Raw genomic sequence first — 18,329 nt, 5'->3', positions numbered from 1 at the left:
TGGCGTGTCGGCCATTTCTGCCTATGTGTTTCTTATGTGCGGCACTTCGTACGTGTGCTGAGGAGTCTGTCATCTAGTAGTGCATTAGCATCGACGGCGTGGAAGGGCCGACTCCAAAAACTCGAGTGCACCACGATGCCGCTTTTAAAAGAAAAGTCATGGCGTGTGCAGAAACGGACGGAAATTGGGCCGCATTACGGTCGTTCGGAGTTCCCGAAACGTGCGTGCGAGACTGGAGGAAACAAAAGCAGAAGATTGTCGACAGCAAAGCTTCACGCAAGGGCTTCAGTGGACCACAGCAGGGTCGGTTTCTGCAAATTAAAGAGCGTCTCGGCAAGTATGTGCTTGAGCAGCGAGCGGCACAGCCCGTGACGACAGAACTGCTCCAAGTGCGGGCTATGCAATTAGTCTTAGAAAAAGGTCTAATGCGGAGCCAGTTTAAAGCGAGCAGGTGCTGCCTAACTTTATGAAGAGGAAAGGCTTTTCCCTCCGAAGGGGAACATGCATATGCGAAAAGTTTTGCGGAGGAGTACGATAAAAAGGCTTCACAGTTTTCAGAGGTTCGTCCTAAACTTGCGGCGCAACAACAGCTATATGCTTGGGCAAATCGGGAATGCCGATCAGACGCCTCTTTACTTCGACATGCCTGGCACCACAACCGTCGAGAAGAAGGGGGCAAAGCAAGTTCGCGTGCTGACATCGGTCCACGGTAAAACTACAGTGACGGCAATGCTCTGTTACACGTCAGATGGGCACAAGCTTCGCCCGTACCTCATATTTAAATGGAAGACGCTCCCGAAAGGAGTTCTTTTTTCGAGTGGTGTGATCGTGCGGGCCAGCGAGAAAAATGGGTGCGCGTTGCAATCGATGTCTTACGTTTTTTTTTTTTTTCGCGGTGGAAATCTGGTGCGCGTTACAATCGAGGGCGCGGTAGAATCGAGTAAATACGGTATTTCTGGACACTTCATTTCTTTCATGTAGTAAGGACTTTTCTGGAAGCTGTGGAATCTGTTCCGTCATGAGCATTGATACACAAAATTAGGACAGTTCAACTTTCATCAAGCTATCCTGCTGTATCTGTTGCAGTGGAATGCTGAATGCCTCCAGTAGCAGAGAGCTTCATATTCAGAAATGTGCGACTACCTATGCCTGATTAACTAGGAAGCTAAGAACAGTGAGTAACAAAAGTTATTCATAGAAGTAAGTATAAAATATGTGGATTATTATTTTGGTAACTGAAAATATAAAAGGTTAGTGAACAACCTGGTAGACGTTATTACATATTTAGGGTTGTTGTGACATCAACGAAGGCATGTTTTAAAAAATCCATGCTGCAAGATACAGTACAAGAATAGAATAGAATTTTTGTGCTCAGTCTTACTCGTGCCAATTCTTTACAACGTGCATCAGTGCCAACTCGCCAACGTTTCTACCTTACTGCAACGGCATGGTTCTGAGGCTACAAAAAAAAAAAAACAAGAATATGAAAACCAACTACCTTCTTTTTGGTTGGACAAGGCATTCGACTTGGTAGAGCTACGAGACTCTACAGGTGGCTTGTTTTCCTTGCTGGCCAGATGCCTTCGTCTTGAGCCACCAAGTTTGGTGTCCTGGCTGGCTGACCTGATAAGCAATTGACACGAGAAAGCACAAAGATGGGACTTGTTCTCACAAAGGGTCGTTTGTTGTGTAGCTGCAACAGTTAAAATAATGCTCACAAGAAATTTCTTTGTGTTTATTTCATGACACCCTCCAGGGCTCAATAAGGCATTAAGGGGGGCAAGTACATAGAAAATAAAGAAAAATACATCAATAAACACAGGGAAACAAAGAGAAAAAAATGAGTACCTGTTTTTTGTTATGAAAACATCAACCAGCTACGCCTTCATAATATTATCCGAGGTTTTACGTTCCGAAACCATCACACGATCAGGAGGGATGCCGTAGTGGAGGGCTCCGGTAGTTTCGTCTATGTGGAGATTTTCAACACTTGCCAACATGGCACAGTACACAAGCTTCTACCATTTGGCCTCCACCGAAATCCGAGCACCACAGCTCGAATTGAACCCGTAACGTTTGGGTCAGCAGCCAAGCACTATAAGCACTGATCCACCACGACAGACTATATACACCTTCAAAAATACCCTGGCAGGCGCCCTAACTATGTAACTATTTTTTTACATCAATAAGCACTCGTAGAAGCAACTTTTGTTTTCACAGGATGTATCATGTCATAGCAATAAAATGGCATGCGGTGTAGCTCTTTCAAATTCTCTTGATTGCGGGAGGAGAGAGAGCAACTAAATGTGTTGACTCGAGGTACCATGCCACCTTTTTTTCTGTTTTCGTTCTCTTTACATCTAAACGCACAGGCGGAAACAGCATCACAAGCACTCCGATGAAATAAAGAACTCAAGTAAAATGCCACGGTCAGTAACATATGCATGCACACACGTGATCTTTCACTCTCTCCCAAAGTGCAAATACTAAAAAGAGAAAAAGTCACATTCAGTTTAAAATTTTGACTCTTCTTGCATCATGCAGGCATTTCACAGTTTGCAGATTCAGTCACTATGAAACGATCCCTGCTTCTTGCTTGTTTTGAATGCTTAAAGCTGGTGACAGGTGCTTTATTGGGATAGGCAACGGCCAGAGGTTTAGCTAAATGTTTCGTTTACTCATTCTGGAGTGTTGCCTAAAGTGGGTGTTTCGAGAAAGTTCATGCAGTAAACTCGCTTTTCAGAGTGTCCCACTGTTAGGGCGATTGCTCTGTTCTGTTATAAAGCTCACCGACTGAGATTCCACTGGTAGAATCTACCAATGAAAAAAATTCAAACAGCATTTTGCGTCAAATGCTAGTTATGATGAAGTGACACTCTCATGGAGGCTCTGGATTATTCTGACCATCCAGAGTTCAGTAACGTGAATTTAAAGATAAAGACCCAAGCACTCTAGCGAGCAGCTCTTATAAGAGTGTAGCCACCAATGCTTTAGAATACAGCTTGTGACGTATTGTTCAGTAGCAAGTATCTCTCTAGCCTTCCTCCCCTCATAACATTCAATTGCAACTGTTCATGTCTGTACAAGCTACACAACGAATATCATGTAAACTTCCATTCGTGTCTTGCCTAAAAGTATATAGCCACAAGATGTAACTTTTCACAGCCACCTAGCATTCTTTTAGGGATGTGCTGCGATGCAAATTTGTACTTTTGTTTGAACTGCCACATTGAAGATTGTGCGTTTGTGCATAAAGGGGAGGGTTGAAAAGAGGAATTTGCTTGTGCTCGTTCGCACCTTTGGTTCACACTGTAGTTTCCTGCCGTTTCTACCGCGAGACTGCCTTGTTGTAAATTTGCACATGATGGCCAACAATATTCTCCAAGTTCACTTACGTGTCCATTTGTACACACGCATGCCCTGAGCACACTCCTTCAAAAAATCTAAGCGCAGATAGTTCTTTTGAGTTCGCATCTCTAGTGAAGCCTCTGCGGAGAGAACTTAACTACACAGTGCCATGCACTACAAACATGTTCAATAGGTCAAATAGAACTCGGCAAAAGCCGCTCTTTTGCAATTTTACACTGATGCTATTTCGGTGAACGCTGCAATTGCATTAAGAAAAGTGTACTTACTCAATGTTGCCAACACTGGCAAGGGCATCCTTCTTAGGTGGTAACTGCTCTTTTTTCTCGTTCCTGCATATAAATTAGTGCCTTTATACAGGAGTTTCAAACTAGGTATTACCCGATGCCTCTATCAAGCACAACACCCTTGCAATATCACTATCATATACAATTTCACTAAGCTGTATGTTATGGTATCTTGAGAACTCACAGCAAATACAGAAGACTCTCAGTAAATGGAAATCTGTTAAACGGAACTACTGCTTAACGAAGCTATTTCTTCTGCTATGCTTGGTTTTGGGCTTGTATTGTGTACCTACCGTATTTACTCGCATAATCCTCGCACTTTTGCCAGAAAACAGATGCAAAGTTGGGGGGTGCGAGAATTACGTGGGGAAAACTTTCTACAAAAACGCAGAAAGCGAAAAAGAAAACCAAGTGGCCGCAAATCGGAATTCTCTCAAAAGCACCTTACAGCAAGCTTTAAGAAGTAAATAATTAGAACTTACCTCAAATATAAAAGCAGAGGTTCAACACAAGGCAAGATTTATTTCAGACACAAAAAGTGGAAGCAAATAGTCGAGAATTAGAATACCATACGCGAAGCTTGTGGGCGTTGCGGGCGTAGCGGTAGCGGTCTGGGCTCAACAGGAACCCTCAAAAAGCAAGCGTAGGACGTCAGCATTGGGCTGATTATTTAACAGAATCGTCCACAGTTCCCTTCTGAAGAAATAAAGTTTAGCATATGTTGTATCCTGTATATAGTAGTTTCGGTTTCGGTGTTTGAGTTGGCGACACTGGGTCCTTGTGATTGTATATATTTGTGGAACGTCTAATAAAAAGGAGAGTATGCCACCGCTACCCGTGAGTGCGAGGCACGTCACTCGTTCACTACACCATCAATCCCAGTTTTAGGCACACGACAGGTCCAACGCGTCTTGGTGGCTTTCAGCTGCCGTCACCAGTAGCGAACACAAAACTCGTAGGCTCCGAAGGGCCTACCGGCAGCCCTGTTGCCATTGTTTAGCGCATGATCTATCACTTGCAACTTGAAGCAGCAGTGTGGCTTCAGTATCGCCCCATAACGTGCCGAGATTACTGATACAACACACAAAACAGGCCGCAACACGCACTGGCCATTTCGGCTTGGCTTGGATTGGATCTCCGAGCAATAGTACTCTGATACTTAAGAGATCGCGCCAGATGGTGCGCGCTATCATCATCAATTGCTGGAACGAGCAGACGACATTATTGCGGTAGTTTTCGGGGGTGCGATAATTACTCAAGGAAAAAAAATCTTATTTTTTTTGGGGCGATGTGAGGGGTGCGAGAATTATGCGAGTGCGAGGATTACGCGAGTATATTCGGTATGTTCTCTTAGTAAACCGAACTCCTGTTGAATGGAACATATTTTACCGGTCCCTTCAGGTTCCATTTATTGAGAGTTTGCTGTACAATACTTTAAGCATTTTTTGTTGCTAGAGCCATTTACTTAGAAAAAAAAAAGTGTACTTGCCCAGCTTTGCCAACACTCGCAGGAGCATCCTTCTCAGCTGAACACTTGTCTTTAGATGTGCTCCTGCATAAAAATTAATGTCTTTATACAGGAGTTTCAGACTAGGTATACCCAAAGCCTCTATCAAGCACGACAGCGTTGCAATATCACTATCATATACAACTTCACTAAGCTGTATGTTATGGTATGTCTCGAGAACCCACAGTAAATGCAAGATTTTTTTTTTGTTGCTGGAGCCATTCACTTCATAATGCTCAAATCAGATATTTGTGCTGTGTTAAACGCTTTGATGACATCATGCTTAGAATGAATGACTTACAGTCGTGTCTGGCATGGTGTGTGGTGTAACATGAAATGTTTCTCTCGCATTGCAGTTATTTTTCACCACTAATGTTTTTCATTGGTTAACAGTGAAGTGTAACTGGGCTTTAGTAGGCATGCAAAGCCTAAAAGAGGCATGGGTTAAGTAATGCTTCATTTTCAAGGGCAGTTATGTCTTTTTTTGAGCTCTTACCGTTACAGGCGCTCATGAAGTTTCCAGGCGTTATTGACACCGGCATTTCGTATTCCTGTCAGTAGTGGGTGTACTGAACTCGGGGGGCGGAACAGGGTACATGGATTTGGGAACAGGCAAAAGTGTTTTTGTAGCAGGCTCCGAGCATCCAGAAAGACATTTTGGAGCAGGCTTAGAGCAGCCATAAAGGTCTTTTTGAGCAAGCTTAGAGCACTCGGAGAGAACGTTAAGAAAAGATGTAGCCCCGTACACAGCACTTGTAAATATAATATCCGAGATTTACTAAAACCTCTATTTCATTTTGCGATACAGCATAGTGGAGGGCTCCGGAAATTTCGACCACCTGGAGTTCTTCATAGTGCACCTAAATCTAAGTACACTGGCCTACAACATTTTTGCTTCCATCAAAATTGCAGCAGCTGCAGCCGAGATTCGACCCTGCGGCCTTCGAGTTAGTAGTCGAGCGCCATAACAACAAGACCACCGCATACGGGCTGCACTTGTAAGGCAACATTTGTCGAATGCTGAATTTTTTCAAACACTAAGCAAGATTGTGCAATAGCCTTATTATTGCAATAGCGATCACTCTCGACAGGTTTTTATTTTCGCTGTAATGTCTCGTCTGAAGTCCAGATTGACAAAATATCTCCATGTGCATCGTATGTTCAACCCGTGTGCGAAATCGCGCGAGCAGTGACAATCAATGTGGCTGAAGCAGAGATGAAATGAGCCAGCCCTTCTCGTCATTCAAAAGGAGTTTGCCATAATATCAACCCACTTGGGAGGCCGCTCGTCGAAGAAAGGAGGAAACTCATTGTTTGGTTGAATGAGCATCAAAAGACGTGAGGGGGTCAAGGAGTACTCTTTGCTGGACTAGCTGGTTAACGTTCCAGAACAAGCCACAAAGGTTTGGCTGTTTCATGCGATGAAATAATGAGGGATGGGGTCAAGGAGAGCGCTACCCTTTCGTTGCGCGAAACATCCACATCTTTTCGGCTTCTACAGGAATGCAACAGGTGTAGGGGTGTCGCTTGAGTAGCAATTGTGAACTTTGCTTTTAATGGCGCAGCCAACGATGCCTGGCATGAGCACCAGCTCAGCAGCCATCAGCGGGCGGTGCACATACACTTCTATGTGCTGTACTCTCACCACGAGGAGGCTGTGATAGCCATGCGGAAAATGCTGCTCACCCTGGAGTGGCCACACTCTCTCACATTGGTCTTAAGTAGAGTTGCGTGAAATCAGATCTAAACTTTGTTGCTATCCCATTCATATTTCCCCCTTGCGATTTAACTGCCTTTTTTAGATATGTGCAGACACTTTCAATGTTAAAGGTAGCACGTGCGTGCACAATGCTTAGATTTCTCTATTTTACAGAAGCATAGTAAATTTGGTTTGCATAAAGCTACTGCTGGTTGAGAGTTCTGACACCTCTTCACAGACTAGTGACATGCATGAATATTGCTCCTTGTAACAGTGGACTGTAGTGTAAAGCTCCCCATTTGTTAAACCTGATCACACAGGCGTCCACCGCAGAGTCGATAGGCACTGCATAGCGGAGCAGAATGACGAAATGAACAAGAATACGTGCATGAACTCGATTATGTTATGCTAGTTTTTTCCTAGAACCAGACACCAGCACTATTTATTTTGAGCACATTTTTCTTTTCCCACAGCGGCTACCAAGTAAAAAAAATTGCAGTTGTACCACATTCACAAAGCAATGAATGCGATAGCAACAAATTGACATGTTATACGTGGTTAGGCTGGCAGCTAACCTTTTGAAACTGATACTGCAGAACTATGAAATGCTGGTATAAGAGAGTACGGGCACACCAAGAAGACATGCTATTTTCGTAGCCTCTTCACATTAAGAGCACAGAACGTGGAATGGTCCAAGAGCCATTCGTGTTGATGGCTGCCAAGCATGGAGGGCAGAAAAGTTAGGGCGCGTTGTTACGCTCGGGACTTCACATCGAACGTCATTGTCTCTGCAAAGGCAATTTGTGTCACGGCCAGCAAGCGAGCCCGCCTGACGTCATGCAAGCGGCGCCATCCAGTCAGGCGAGTCTTACGCAATGCATCGCAACATCACTCGTCCTTGGGTGCAACCCAGAGCAGCGGCTGGCTCCGGAATTGAGGATCAAGACGCAACCTAGCGACTATTCCCGACTGCTACAATCTGACATTATGGCCAGCAGCACTTCTGATTGGACGTTGGCGACGTAAAGGTCCACCCGGTGCCTATAAAAAAAGCCCAGCGGCGGGTTGCCAGCAGCAGACGTATGCGTCATAGAGAAGATATTTCGTCGCTTCGAAACCTTTCGCTGTCGGCGCGGCCGGTGTCACTGTAAGCAGCGAGTTTCGTGGCGCCCTTTGTAACTTCGGCAGCGGCGCGCCTTGTAACAGTGGATGGCAGCTGCGGAATCGGCCGGCGCCAGCGACAATGACGCGGTGAGTGCCTGATGTTTTCCCCTCAGTTCACCAGACTACTCTAGCACAGGTTATAGTAGTTTAGAGGAGGGCTGTATGAAGCATTAGAGTGAGCTTTGATCGTTTAAAGCCAAGTCGGAGCACTTTGAAACCAAAGTTAATGCGGAGGGTGTAAGCACGGCAGTGTTAAAAATTGCTTGTGCGTCGGGCTAGTCGACTCATAGTGGGTACGGCAAGTAAATTCTTAACAGGGGCAAACAGCAGGAGGCTAGTGTGAACGATGGAGAACCTTAAAGTGAAGGAACTCATCGAAATTCGTGAGGAACTTGGCCTTACTTTGGGCCGTGCGAGACGAAAGCAAGCGATCCTTGAGATCATCATAAAGAATGAAGGGGTGACGGCTGAGGAAGTCTATGAGGCCTGGGCGGATATCAAAGCACGCCGTGAGGAGGCTGAATAGCAAGAAGTTTGCGAACGTGAAGAAGCTGAAAGGCGAGAACGCCGTGAAGATGCTGAGAGACAGGAGCACCTTGAGTTGAAGGGAATAGAACTGGCAATCCTACAATGTTCGCAGGCACTTAGCATAGCTTCTGCGACGGTTCAGGTCAGCGGTCAAAGAATTCGGGACCAACTGCCACCGTTCGTAGAAGGCGAGGACATGGCGAAGTATCTTGTCAAGTTCAAACACGTCTGTGAGCGAAATGACTTCGAGCGGTCTCTTTGGGCGCAGAACCTGTTAGCTCTTCTTCCCAGCGAAGTGTCCGCCATGATAACGTGCTTGTTGAGAAAAGCGTTTGAGAGCTACGACGAAGTTAAGAAAGTGCTTTTGAGACGTCATAAGTTGTCACCCGAGGCTTTCTGGCAAAGGTTCCGATATGCAAAAAAGAGGAATGAGTCGCACGTTGACTTCGCGTTTCGTCTTAAAGCCGATTGAATCGAATGGCTCGAGGGCGAAGGTGTTTATGACGATCGCGATAAAGTGGTAGAATGCATTGCATCGGAGCAATTCCACCACTGCATCGAGGATGATGTCAAGCTCTGGCTGCAGGACAAACTTGGTGAAGTACAGTTTATCAAGGCAGCAGAGTTAGCTGAGGAGTATTATACTTGCCGAAAGTTGCATAGCAGGGCAGTGCGCGTTGAAAAAGATGAAAGCAAAGAAGGCTTTTCAAAGAAATCTGATTAACGGCAACGAACTCCGCATCGCTATTTCAGGAAGGGCCCGTCTGTTGCGAAGGACACTGTAGGGGAAGGGCAAACGGAAGCGAAGAAATCGAGTTAGGTTCCTAAACAACGCACTGATAACACACGGGCGTTTGAATCACGGAAGCCACTAATCTGCTACAACTGCAAAAAGGAAGGGCACATCATGGTAAACTGTAAGCAAAAGTTTGCTTTCGCAACAATCAGAGAATCTGAAAAGAACATGCGGTTGTTAGAGCCGTATCTCCAAGAAATTAGTCTGAATGGGAAAACGTGTCGAGCACTTCGAGAATCAGCGACAACCATAGATGTTGTCCATCCTTTGTTTCTCCAGACGACTTTACAGGAGAATGCGCGTGGATCAGCCAAGTCGCCGAGGAGCAGAGTGCTTGCTTACCAACTGCTACGGTTGTCAATGAAGGCCCATTCGGTAAGCTTAGCACCAAAGCGGCTGCGTCTGCCGCGCTTCCCGATCGTTTTCCATATCTTTTTTCTAATAACTCTGAGCAGCTTCTCAAAAAGCAGGGTAAATCGTTCTCCAACTTAGCGTACATGGCCCTCACGCGATAGCAAGCGGGGAAGCTTTCGCAGGAACTTGATCTCGTTTAGTGTAGTGAAACACCACCTGCTAAAGAGGCTGATCTGCGTGACCTTGGCAGCGATGCGATGGTGCCTCGGACCGGTAATTCTCTGGATGAGTCACTCGAGCCGCCCGTCCCAGAAGCCGTCTCTGTCTGTGGAGGAGATATGACGCCATTGGACGAGACCAAAAGGGGTGCAACGCTTTCACCTGTAGCGGAAAGTTGAGTGAGCTGTCGAGAATTGATCGAGGAACGGTCATTCGAGAGCAGCGTGACGACCTCTTGATTAAAGCGCTAACGAAAAGCGCAAACTTGGAAAGAAAGAAAAAGAATGTTTTTTTTTTAGAAAACAGGGCTTCTGTATCGAGCTACAAAAATGTGCAAGATCGTAAGTATGAATGAGCAGCTCTTGGTGCCACAAAAGTATCCTCACCAACTATTAGAACTGGTGCACGAAAACGCATGGGAGGGCATCTTGGCATAAAAAAAGACCAACGCTAGAGTTTCCCTTGAGTTTTATTGGCCGAAACGCTGGAAGGATATCGAAGACTTTGTACGCTCATGCGACACTTGTGAGAGAGCGGGGAAATCCACGGACAAGTGGAAAGCACCCAGGAAGCTTGTGCCAATTATAACAGAACCTTTTCGGCGTCTAGTAATTGATATCGTCGGGCCATTTCCAGAGTCAAGGCAAGGCTGTCAGTACATCCTGACGGCCCTATGTGTAGCTACAAAATTTCCCGAAGCGATACCATTTAAAAAGCTCAATTTCCCTCGTGTCGTGGATGCACTGCTATCTATATTTGTGCGCGTCAAATTTCCTTCTGAAATCCAATGCGACAACGGTAGTGTCTTCGCCAGCTGCCTTACCTCTACCTCTTTGGATAAATGTGAAATAAAAGTATAGCACAGCTCGATTCATCACCCGCAATCTAATCCGCTAGAGTCTATGCATTCCGTTCTGAAACGGATACTGAGAGCCCTTTGCTACAAGCACAAATGCGACTGGAAAGTGTGTATTCCTCTTGCTATGTTCGCTTTGAGATCTGCTCCTCATGAGAGCACTGGTTTTAGCTCTGCAGAGCTTGTGTATGGTAGGAGTTTGAGAACACCATTGCGAATGCTACGAGAGTCCTGGGAGAGATTCGATGAGGACCCTAATGTAGTTGCGTATGTTCTAGACCTCCTTCAGAGGCTTGGAAAAAGGAAAGATCTTGCAGAAAGCCACATGAAGGCTGCACAAGTGTTGTCGAAGGAGTACTACAACAAATCGGTGAAGAAACGCACCTTTGAAGTAGGTAGTCAGGTATTGCTGTTGCGGCCGTCCAAAAAGAACAAACTTGAGGTTCATTGGGAAGGGCTTGCCAAAGTAGCATCGAAGCTTTCCGATACCAATTATGAAGTGAAATTAGGAAGGCGGCCGAACAAAATTTACCACAGTAACTTGATGAAACCATACGTTCAATGTCAAGCGGCTGTAAATCTGCTTTTGAATACTTCAGAGGAAGAGGGAGCAGAAATTTTGACCTCTAGTAATGTAATCGAATGGGGATCGGAGGTAATCTTGGAGCAGTTGAACCTAGAGCTTAGGTCAAGTGAGGTCCAGAAGGACGACTTTAGAAGGATTGTTTCAGAGTTTAAAGACGTGTTTTTGGACCATCTCCGAAACGCAACAATGATTGAACACTATATTGTTACCAATAAATATAGCACCTGGTACTATATAAACTATTTATTTAGGGCAAACCTGTGCCCGTAAACTCAAAACTAAAAATGGTCAGCCAAAATGTCCCTTGCTCGCTGACTCCAACTTCGTCGGTCTCTTCCTCTGCCCCTCGAGTCTCGTGCCGGCCCCGTGGCGTAGCATCGTGGCACGTGCAGGACGGCGTTCCATGGCGCGACTTTCTTGCTACTTGTGTGGTGGCTTTTAAGAACGCGAATTGTTGTACGCGTCTTTTGTGATGGTTCAACGGTGGCATTAGTCCCCCTCCTAGTACGCATCGTCCCGATGCGTAGAGCCTGCTGACATTTTCTAAACAATAGGACTTATCCTTGTGTTAGACGATGTGAGTCACTTCACCCGTTCAGTTCCTGTCGTAATACGGTTTCATCCGTCCTACAAGTACAACTTACGGGAGATTCCTGCGTCGTGTTGTGGATACTTGACCTTCAGGGATCACTTCGTAGTTTAATGGGCCTAGCTGACGAAGAACCCTGGAAGGGCCAAAATAGCGCCACATAAACTTTTCTGATAGGCCACGTGCACGTACAGGCATCCAGACCCCCAATTGGTCTCCAGGGGAGTACTGAACATGCCTTCGTCTTAGATTGTAACGGTGCGTGTCGACGTCCTGCTGTTGAATGATGCGGTTCCGTGCTAGTTGTCGCGCCTCTTGTGCCCTTTCTACATATTCGCTGATGTTGGGGTTCTCTTCATTCGTGCTGTAGACAGGCAGCATCGCGTCTAATGTCGTTATTACTGTCCAACCATGAACAAGTTGAAATGGCGTAAAGTGGGTTTTCTCTTGTACTGCGGTATTGTATGCAAATGTAGCATATGGTAATATGGTGTCCCAAGTCCGATGCTCGACGTCCACGTACATTACGATCATGTCATCAAGCGTCCTGTTCAGCCTTTCCGTTAACCCGTTAGTTTGCGGATGGTACGTGGTAGTTCTTCTGTGGTCGCTGTGCGTTAGTTTCATGACAGACTGTATTAGCCTGGCAGTGAACGCAGTTCCTTTGTCAGTTATAAGGACTTTAGGTGCGCCATGTCGCAGCACTATCTGGGTCACAAAAAACTGAGCCACTTCATTTGCCGTTCCTTTTGTGAGAGATGACGTCTCGCCATACCGGTTGATGTAGTCGGTTGCTACAACTATACAGCGCTTCCTGAACGATGACATAGGAAATGGTCCTAGCAAATCCATTCCGACCTGCTCAAATGGGACTTTCGGTGGCTCTATTGGTTTCAAAAGACCTGCTGGCTTTAGGGGCCGTACTTTGTGTCTTTGGCATTCTTGGCATAATCTGACATAATGCTGTACTGAATCCATCAATTTTGGCAAGAATCCGCCAGAGATATTACTGGCCAAAGTCCTACTAATGCCCAAGTGACCTGCCCTTGGGTCATCATGACACGCTTCTAAAATTTCCGCTCGCAGTGATGATGGTATCAGCAGTAGGAACGTTTCACCGGTCTGTTGAAAGTTTTTCTTGTAGAGAACATTGTTGCGGAGGACATAGGAACGTAGTCCACGGACGAAAACTTGCGGTACTTCGACTTGCTTCCCCTCTAAGTATTGAATGAGCAGAAGCAATTCTGGGTTCATTCGCTGATAATGAGCCATCTCACACACATTCACAGCTCCAAGAAATGCAGAGTCATGTTCATGCTCAGGAGATGAGGTCTGTACTGGTGCTCGTAACAAGCAATCCGCGTCATTGCGCTTGTGGCCAGACTTGTAGACTATGGTGATGTCGTATTCTTGTAGACGCAAGCTCCATCTAGCAAGTCTTTTGCAAGGATCCTTGAGGTTCACAAGCCAACACAATGAATGATGGTTACTGATAGCTCGGAATGGTCTACCGTATAAATATGGATGGAACTTACTGACGGCCCATATAACTGACAGACATTCCTTTTCGGTAGCTGAATAATTTTACTCAGCTTTCGACAGAGTGCGGCTTGCATAAGCAATAACTTTTTCTTCCCCGTTCTGCCACTGAACAAGAACAGCATTGAGGCCAACGTCGCTGGCGTCCGAATGAATGTCTGTTTTGGCATCTTCATCAAAATGAGCGAGATGGGAGGTGACTGCAAATGCCGTCGTAACTCAGAGACGGCGTCTTCTTGCTCTTGGTGCCAGATGAATGGCACACCTTCCTTCGTAAGCAGTGTCAGTGGTTCCGCAGTCTTGGAGAAGTCTTCAACGAAGCGCCTATGGTAAGCACAAAGCCCCAGGAAACGTCGCATAGCTTTTTTGTCTCTGGGCCTTGGGAAATTTCAAACCGCAGTGATCTTACCAGGTCTGGGCGGACACCGTGAGAGCTTACACTGTGCCCGAGGAACCGAAGCTTCCGGAATACAAAATGGCACTTTTCGGGTTTGATCGTAAGTGCAGCCATGCGAATAGTGTCCAGTACCATTCTCAATCTCTGTACGTGCTGCTCGAACGTAGCGGAAAAAATTACTACGTCATCAAGACAGACAAGGCATGACTGCCATTTGAGGCCGGAGAGCACAGTGTCCATCATCCTCTGGAAGGTAGCGGGAGCAGAACACAAACCAAATGGGAGTACTTTGAACTCATAGAGTCCGTCAGGTGTCACAAACGCCGTCTTTTTGCGACCTCGTTCGTGGACTTCTATTTGCCAGTACCCGCTCTTTAGGTCTAACGATGAAAAAAAGTGAGCATTGTGCAGTTTACCCAATGTATCGTCGACTCGTGGGAGTGGGTACACGTCCCGCTTTGCGACGAGGTTGAGTTTTCTGTAATCAACACAAAACCCCATGGTGTTGTACTTCTTCACAAGTACTACCTGCTATGCCCATGGGCTTTTGGGGGGCTGTATGACATCGTTGTCGAGCATCTCCTGTACTTGCTTCTTTATCGCCTTCCTTTCTTTCGGAGCTACTCTGTATGGATGCTGACATACTGGTCTAACATGCCCTTCGATTAAAATGCGGTGCTTTGCTACAGGAGTACGTCCGACTTTCGATGAAGAGGAAAAACACTCTGCGAATTCTTTGATCAACTCCACAATCTGGTCTTTCTGCAGAGATGAAAGCTCTCGGTCAATATCTATTTTCTCGGGGACACTGTCCACTGTTGAGGGCGTTGTTGATACTTTTTCTATGGTGCAAACATCTGAGACTTGTACGTAGTCATGAAGTGATGCTATGGCTGCTCCCTTCGCCACATGCTGTACCTCGTTGGTAAAGTTAGTCAATAGCACATCAGTACAGTAAAAGCTTGTTAATTCAACACCCATTAATTCAGAAATTCGGATACATCGGACGGCTCTATTGGTCCCGGCCAAAGTGCATGTTAATCTATGGGACCAAACCTTCGTTATTTCGTTGAAATTCGGCTCCGCACCGCTTAATTCGGACAAATGCTGATGGCTGCTGCTACACAAAGGAGTGATAAAGCAGCGCTGGCACTACTGGAGTGAAACCGAAACCTGAGTGGCATCGCCATCATCATCAACTAGTGGGGGCGATCGCAGCTTCACCGAAAGTCGGCGTCTTCTTTCTTCTCCACTCAGCGCCTCCGACGCCATTTTCCCTTGTGTTGTCGCGTCGAAACCATCTCTTCTTGCGGAGTTATCTTTTTCTTCGATTGTGAGCGTATTTGCATGCCACCACCATCGTGCGCTACAGTGATGGCAACGCCGAAAAAGCGGCAGAGTCCACCGACCGAGTCCACCGACGATGACTGCCCGACTTTCGATGCTGTCCTTCACACAGATGTGACCTTTCAGGACTACATCGCGATTGATCATGGTGTCGCCATGAGTGGTCTCCTGACCGATCAAGAGATTATTATTGATGTCACGGGCGCCCATGAAGACCACGATTCCGATGAAGAATCATGCGAGGAGATACAGCCGCGACCTCATCGCACCTCACGGGAAGTCTCGGAGGCGCTGTTAATGTTAGAGGACGCTTGCCTCAACACTCCCGACAGCTTGCATGCTGTTGGCCATTTGGAACAGTTAAGAAAAATTGTGATGTCATCCGGAATCTGCGCGAAAACGCAGACGACAATTACAAAATACTTCAACAAATAAAAGTATGCTTCTGCAGCTTGATTTTAAATGTTGTTTTCCCTGTTCATTCGTTAATTGGGCATTCGGTTAATTCGGACAGTTTTTCCGATCCCGTGAAATCCGAATTCACGAGCTTTTACTGTATATCCGTTCCGCAGGTTCACTAGACCTCTCGCCACGCGTATCCCCTTCGTGAGTAGCAGTTCGATATCTCCATCAGCTAGTCCGCCATATTCACGAAAAACGTCGCTTTTCACAGAAACTGTCACGCTGCTACGTGGCGGCACTGTCACACCTTCATCCACAATACGAAGAGACGAAACAATTGGTTGCTCCGCATGACACATGGCAACAGCGTTCTCTGTAGAGAAAGAAACTTAGGATTTCTGCAAGTCGGTGATGGCACTGCTTGCTTGCAGGAAGTCCATGCCCAGAATTGTCTCACGGGAACGTTCGGGGAGAACAATAAAACTGCAGACGTACACATGTCCTCTTATTCCCACTCTCGCTTTGCCCAATCCTACGGGGCTGACTAAGTGCTCTCCGGCGGTGCGTGTCTGCGGTCCGGGCCAATGAGCGAGCACTTTCTTCAGCTTCTTTGCGAGCATGCTACCTATTACCGAGTAGTCTGCACCAGTGTCTATTAACGATAAGGTTTCGACGTCGTCGATTCTGACTTGTAGCTCGGATGTCACGTCACCATTAATGCGCTTGTCCGTCATTGTGTCAGTGTCGTTGTCTGATCCGGTTAACGATGGAGGGTTTTCAGTTTTCCGAAAATCAGCGGCCCTGCCTCCACAGGTCGCTGGTTCTAGTTTCCTCGTCGCGGGCTTGGTTAACGACGCCTGGGGAAAGTAGATGATGGGTGTGGACTTGGCGACCTATTGTGCATTGGTGCAATTGACCGCGATTCATGTCCCTGAGTGTTTGGAGAGGCATAGCGCAGATAAAAATTCTTCGATTTTGTAAGGGCGCTCACCATTACGAAGGCAGGGTGCATTCACTGGGAAGCCACGTAGCCCGACCCGACGGTAGTGGCATGTCCGATAAAGATGAACTGCCTCCCTCCCCACAGTGGTAGCAGAGGGGCCGCCGGTCTGCAGTGCGCCATACATCACTTTTGCGGGGTCTCGCTTCTGGCATCGGCGGTGGCGTACTGCGAGGAAAGGTCGGTGGCATAACGGGAGCTTGTGCAAAGTTCGGGCGTCTGATGTCTTGCTGTACGACTTGCGCGTACGACAGCTGTGGCTGAAGTTCCGGATGCGTGTGGTGGGGCACCGGAGGCTGTGGTTGAATAATTGCTTGCCGCACTTCTTTATGTACAATGTCCACGATTGAGGGCATCGCTGGAGGACTTTAGGTGAGTTGCAGTTTCTGGAGCTCCTCCTTAACGATAGCCCTCACCATTTCCCGGAGGACGTCAACGTTGGTGGGGAGGGTTGTTGACTCCGCCCTGATTGAATAGACCCTGAAGTCTCTGTTGTACAGTCGCGCACGTTGTTGTAGTGTCCTTTCCATTGTCGCTGCCTTGCAACGGAACTCCGCCCCAGTTCTTGGAGGATAAAGCACCAGGCCAGCAAAAATTTCTTCTTTTCCTCCGCGCATTAGGTGCCGCAACTTCTCTTCGGCCATGTTTTGGGCGGCTCAGCGGAAGAACCGTGACATGTCTTCTATGTACATGGCCACGCTCTCGTTATTCCGTTGGTTCCTCACGTGAAGAGCAGCCTCTGCCTTCATCTTTGCGGTCCGTGTTCGGAAGGTTGGGATTAGCTCTCGTTGGAAGTCATCCCACGACAGCAAGTACGCTTCGTGGTTCTCAAACCACGTACGTGCAGAATCTTGCAGGGCGACATAAACGTAACGAAGTTTTCGGGCTTCATCCCAACCATCAAACGTAACTCTGGCTGCTCACCACGTAGTCGGCGACTCGCGCGTTGGTGCACAGGTGTTAATTCTGCTGGCTCCAATCTTCTGGGATCTGGGCTTCTGTCCCTTGCCTGTGGTGGGCTTGGAATCATACCCAGCACATCCACCAGATTGTTACCAATAAATATAGCACCTGGTACTATATAAACTATTCATTTAGGGTGAACCTGTGCCCGTAAACTCAAAACTAAAAATGGTCAGCCAAAATGTCCCTTGCTCGCCGACTCCAACTTCGTCGGTCTCTTCCTCTTGTCCTCGAGTCTCGTGCCGGTCCCGTGGCGTAGCATCGTGGCGCGTGCAGGACGGCGTTCCACGACGCGGCTTTCTTGCTACTTGCGTGGCGGCTTTTAAGAACGCGAATTGTTACACGCGTCTTCTACGATGGTCGAACTGTGGCAATATCGAGCTAACTTGTGAGGAGCCAATCCGTAGAAAGCCGTATTGATGTTCCCCTGTGCAAAAGCAGATCATGAAAGTGGAGATCGATAAAATGCTGGAGTTTGGAGCTATTTTGTGCCCGGAAGACAGCACTGGTAACGAAAGGCCACCTTTGTATTTAAGTCGAAAACTGAGGTGCAGGGAAGAAGCATACAGTATCTCTGAAAAGGAATACGCTTATCTCGTGTGGGCCATTCAAAAGCTAGCCTGTTATGTCGCCGGTTCGAGGTTTTTGGTCGAAACGGACCTCTGTCCTCTAACCTGGTTAAATAACATGACGCCTCAAAGTGGCCGGTTACCGAGGTGGAGCATGATAC

General features: G+C 46.9%; 1 protein-coding gene across 3 annotated transcripts in view; it reads right to left on the bottom strand.

Annotated features, from left to right (window-relative positions):
* LOC119177741 (uncharacterized) overlaps positions 1-18,329 on the bottom strand; it is a 73,388-nt gene that overhangs the window by 17,102 nt on the left and 37,957 nt on the right. For all 3 annotated transcript variants that reach the window (XM_075888941.1, XM_075888939.1, XM_037428913.2), the window contains exons 6-8: positions 5,143-5,205; positions 3,636-3,698; positions 1,499-1,623 (exon numbers count right to left, since the gene is read on the bottom strand). In XM_075888941.1, the coding sequence (XP_075745056.1) occupies positions 1,499-1,623; positions 3,636-3,698; positions 5,143-5,205 (251 nt within the window). The remainder of the gene's footprint in view (positions 1-1,498; positions 1,624-3,635; positions 3,699-5,142; positions 5,206-18,329) is intronic.

This window comes from Rhipicephalus microplus, chromosome 1 (assembly GCF_043290135.1).
Source record: "Rhipicephalus microplus isolate Deutch F79 chromosome 1, USDA_Rmic, whole genome shotgun sequence".
Taxonomy (NCBI): Eukaryota; Metazoa; Arthropoda; class Arachnida; order Ixodida; family Ixodidae; genus Rhipicephalus; species Rhipicephalus microplus.
This window is presented reverse-complemented; position numbering and strand designations above follow the sequence as displayed.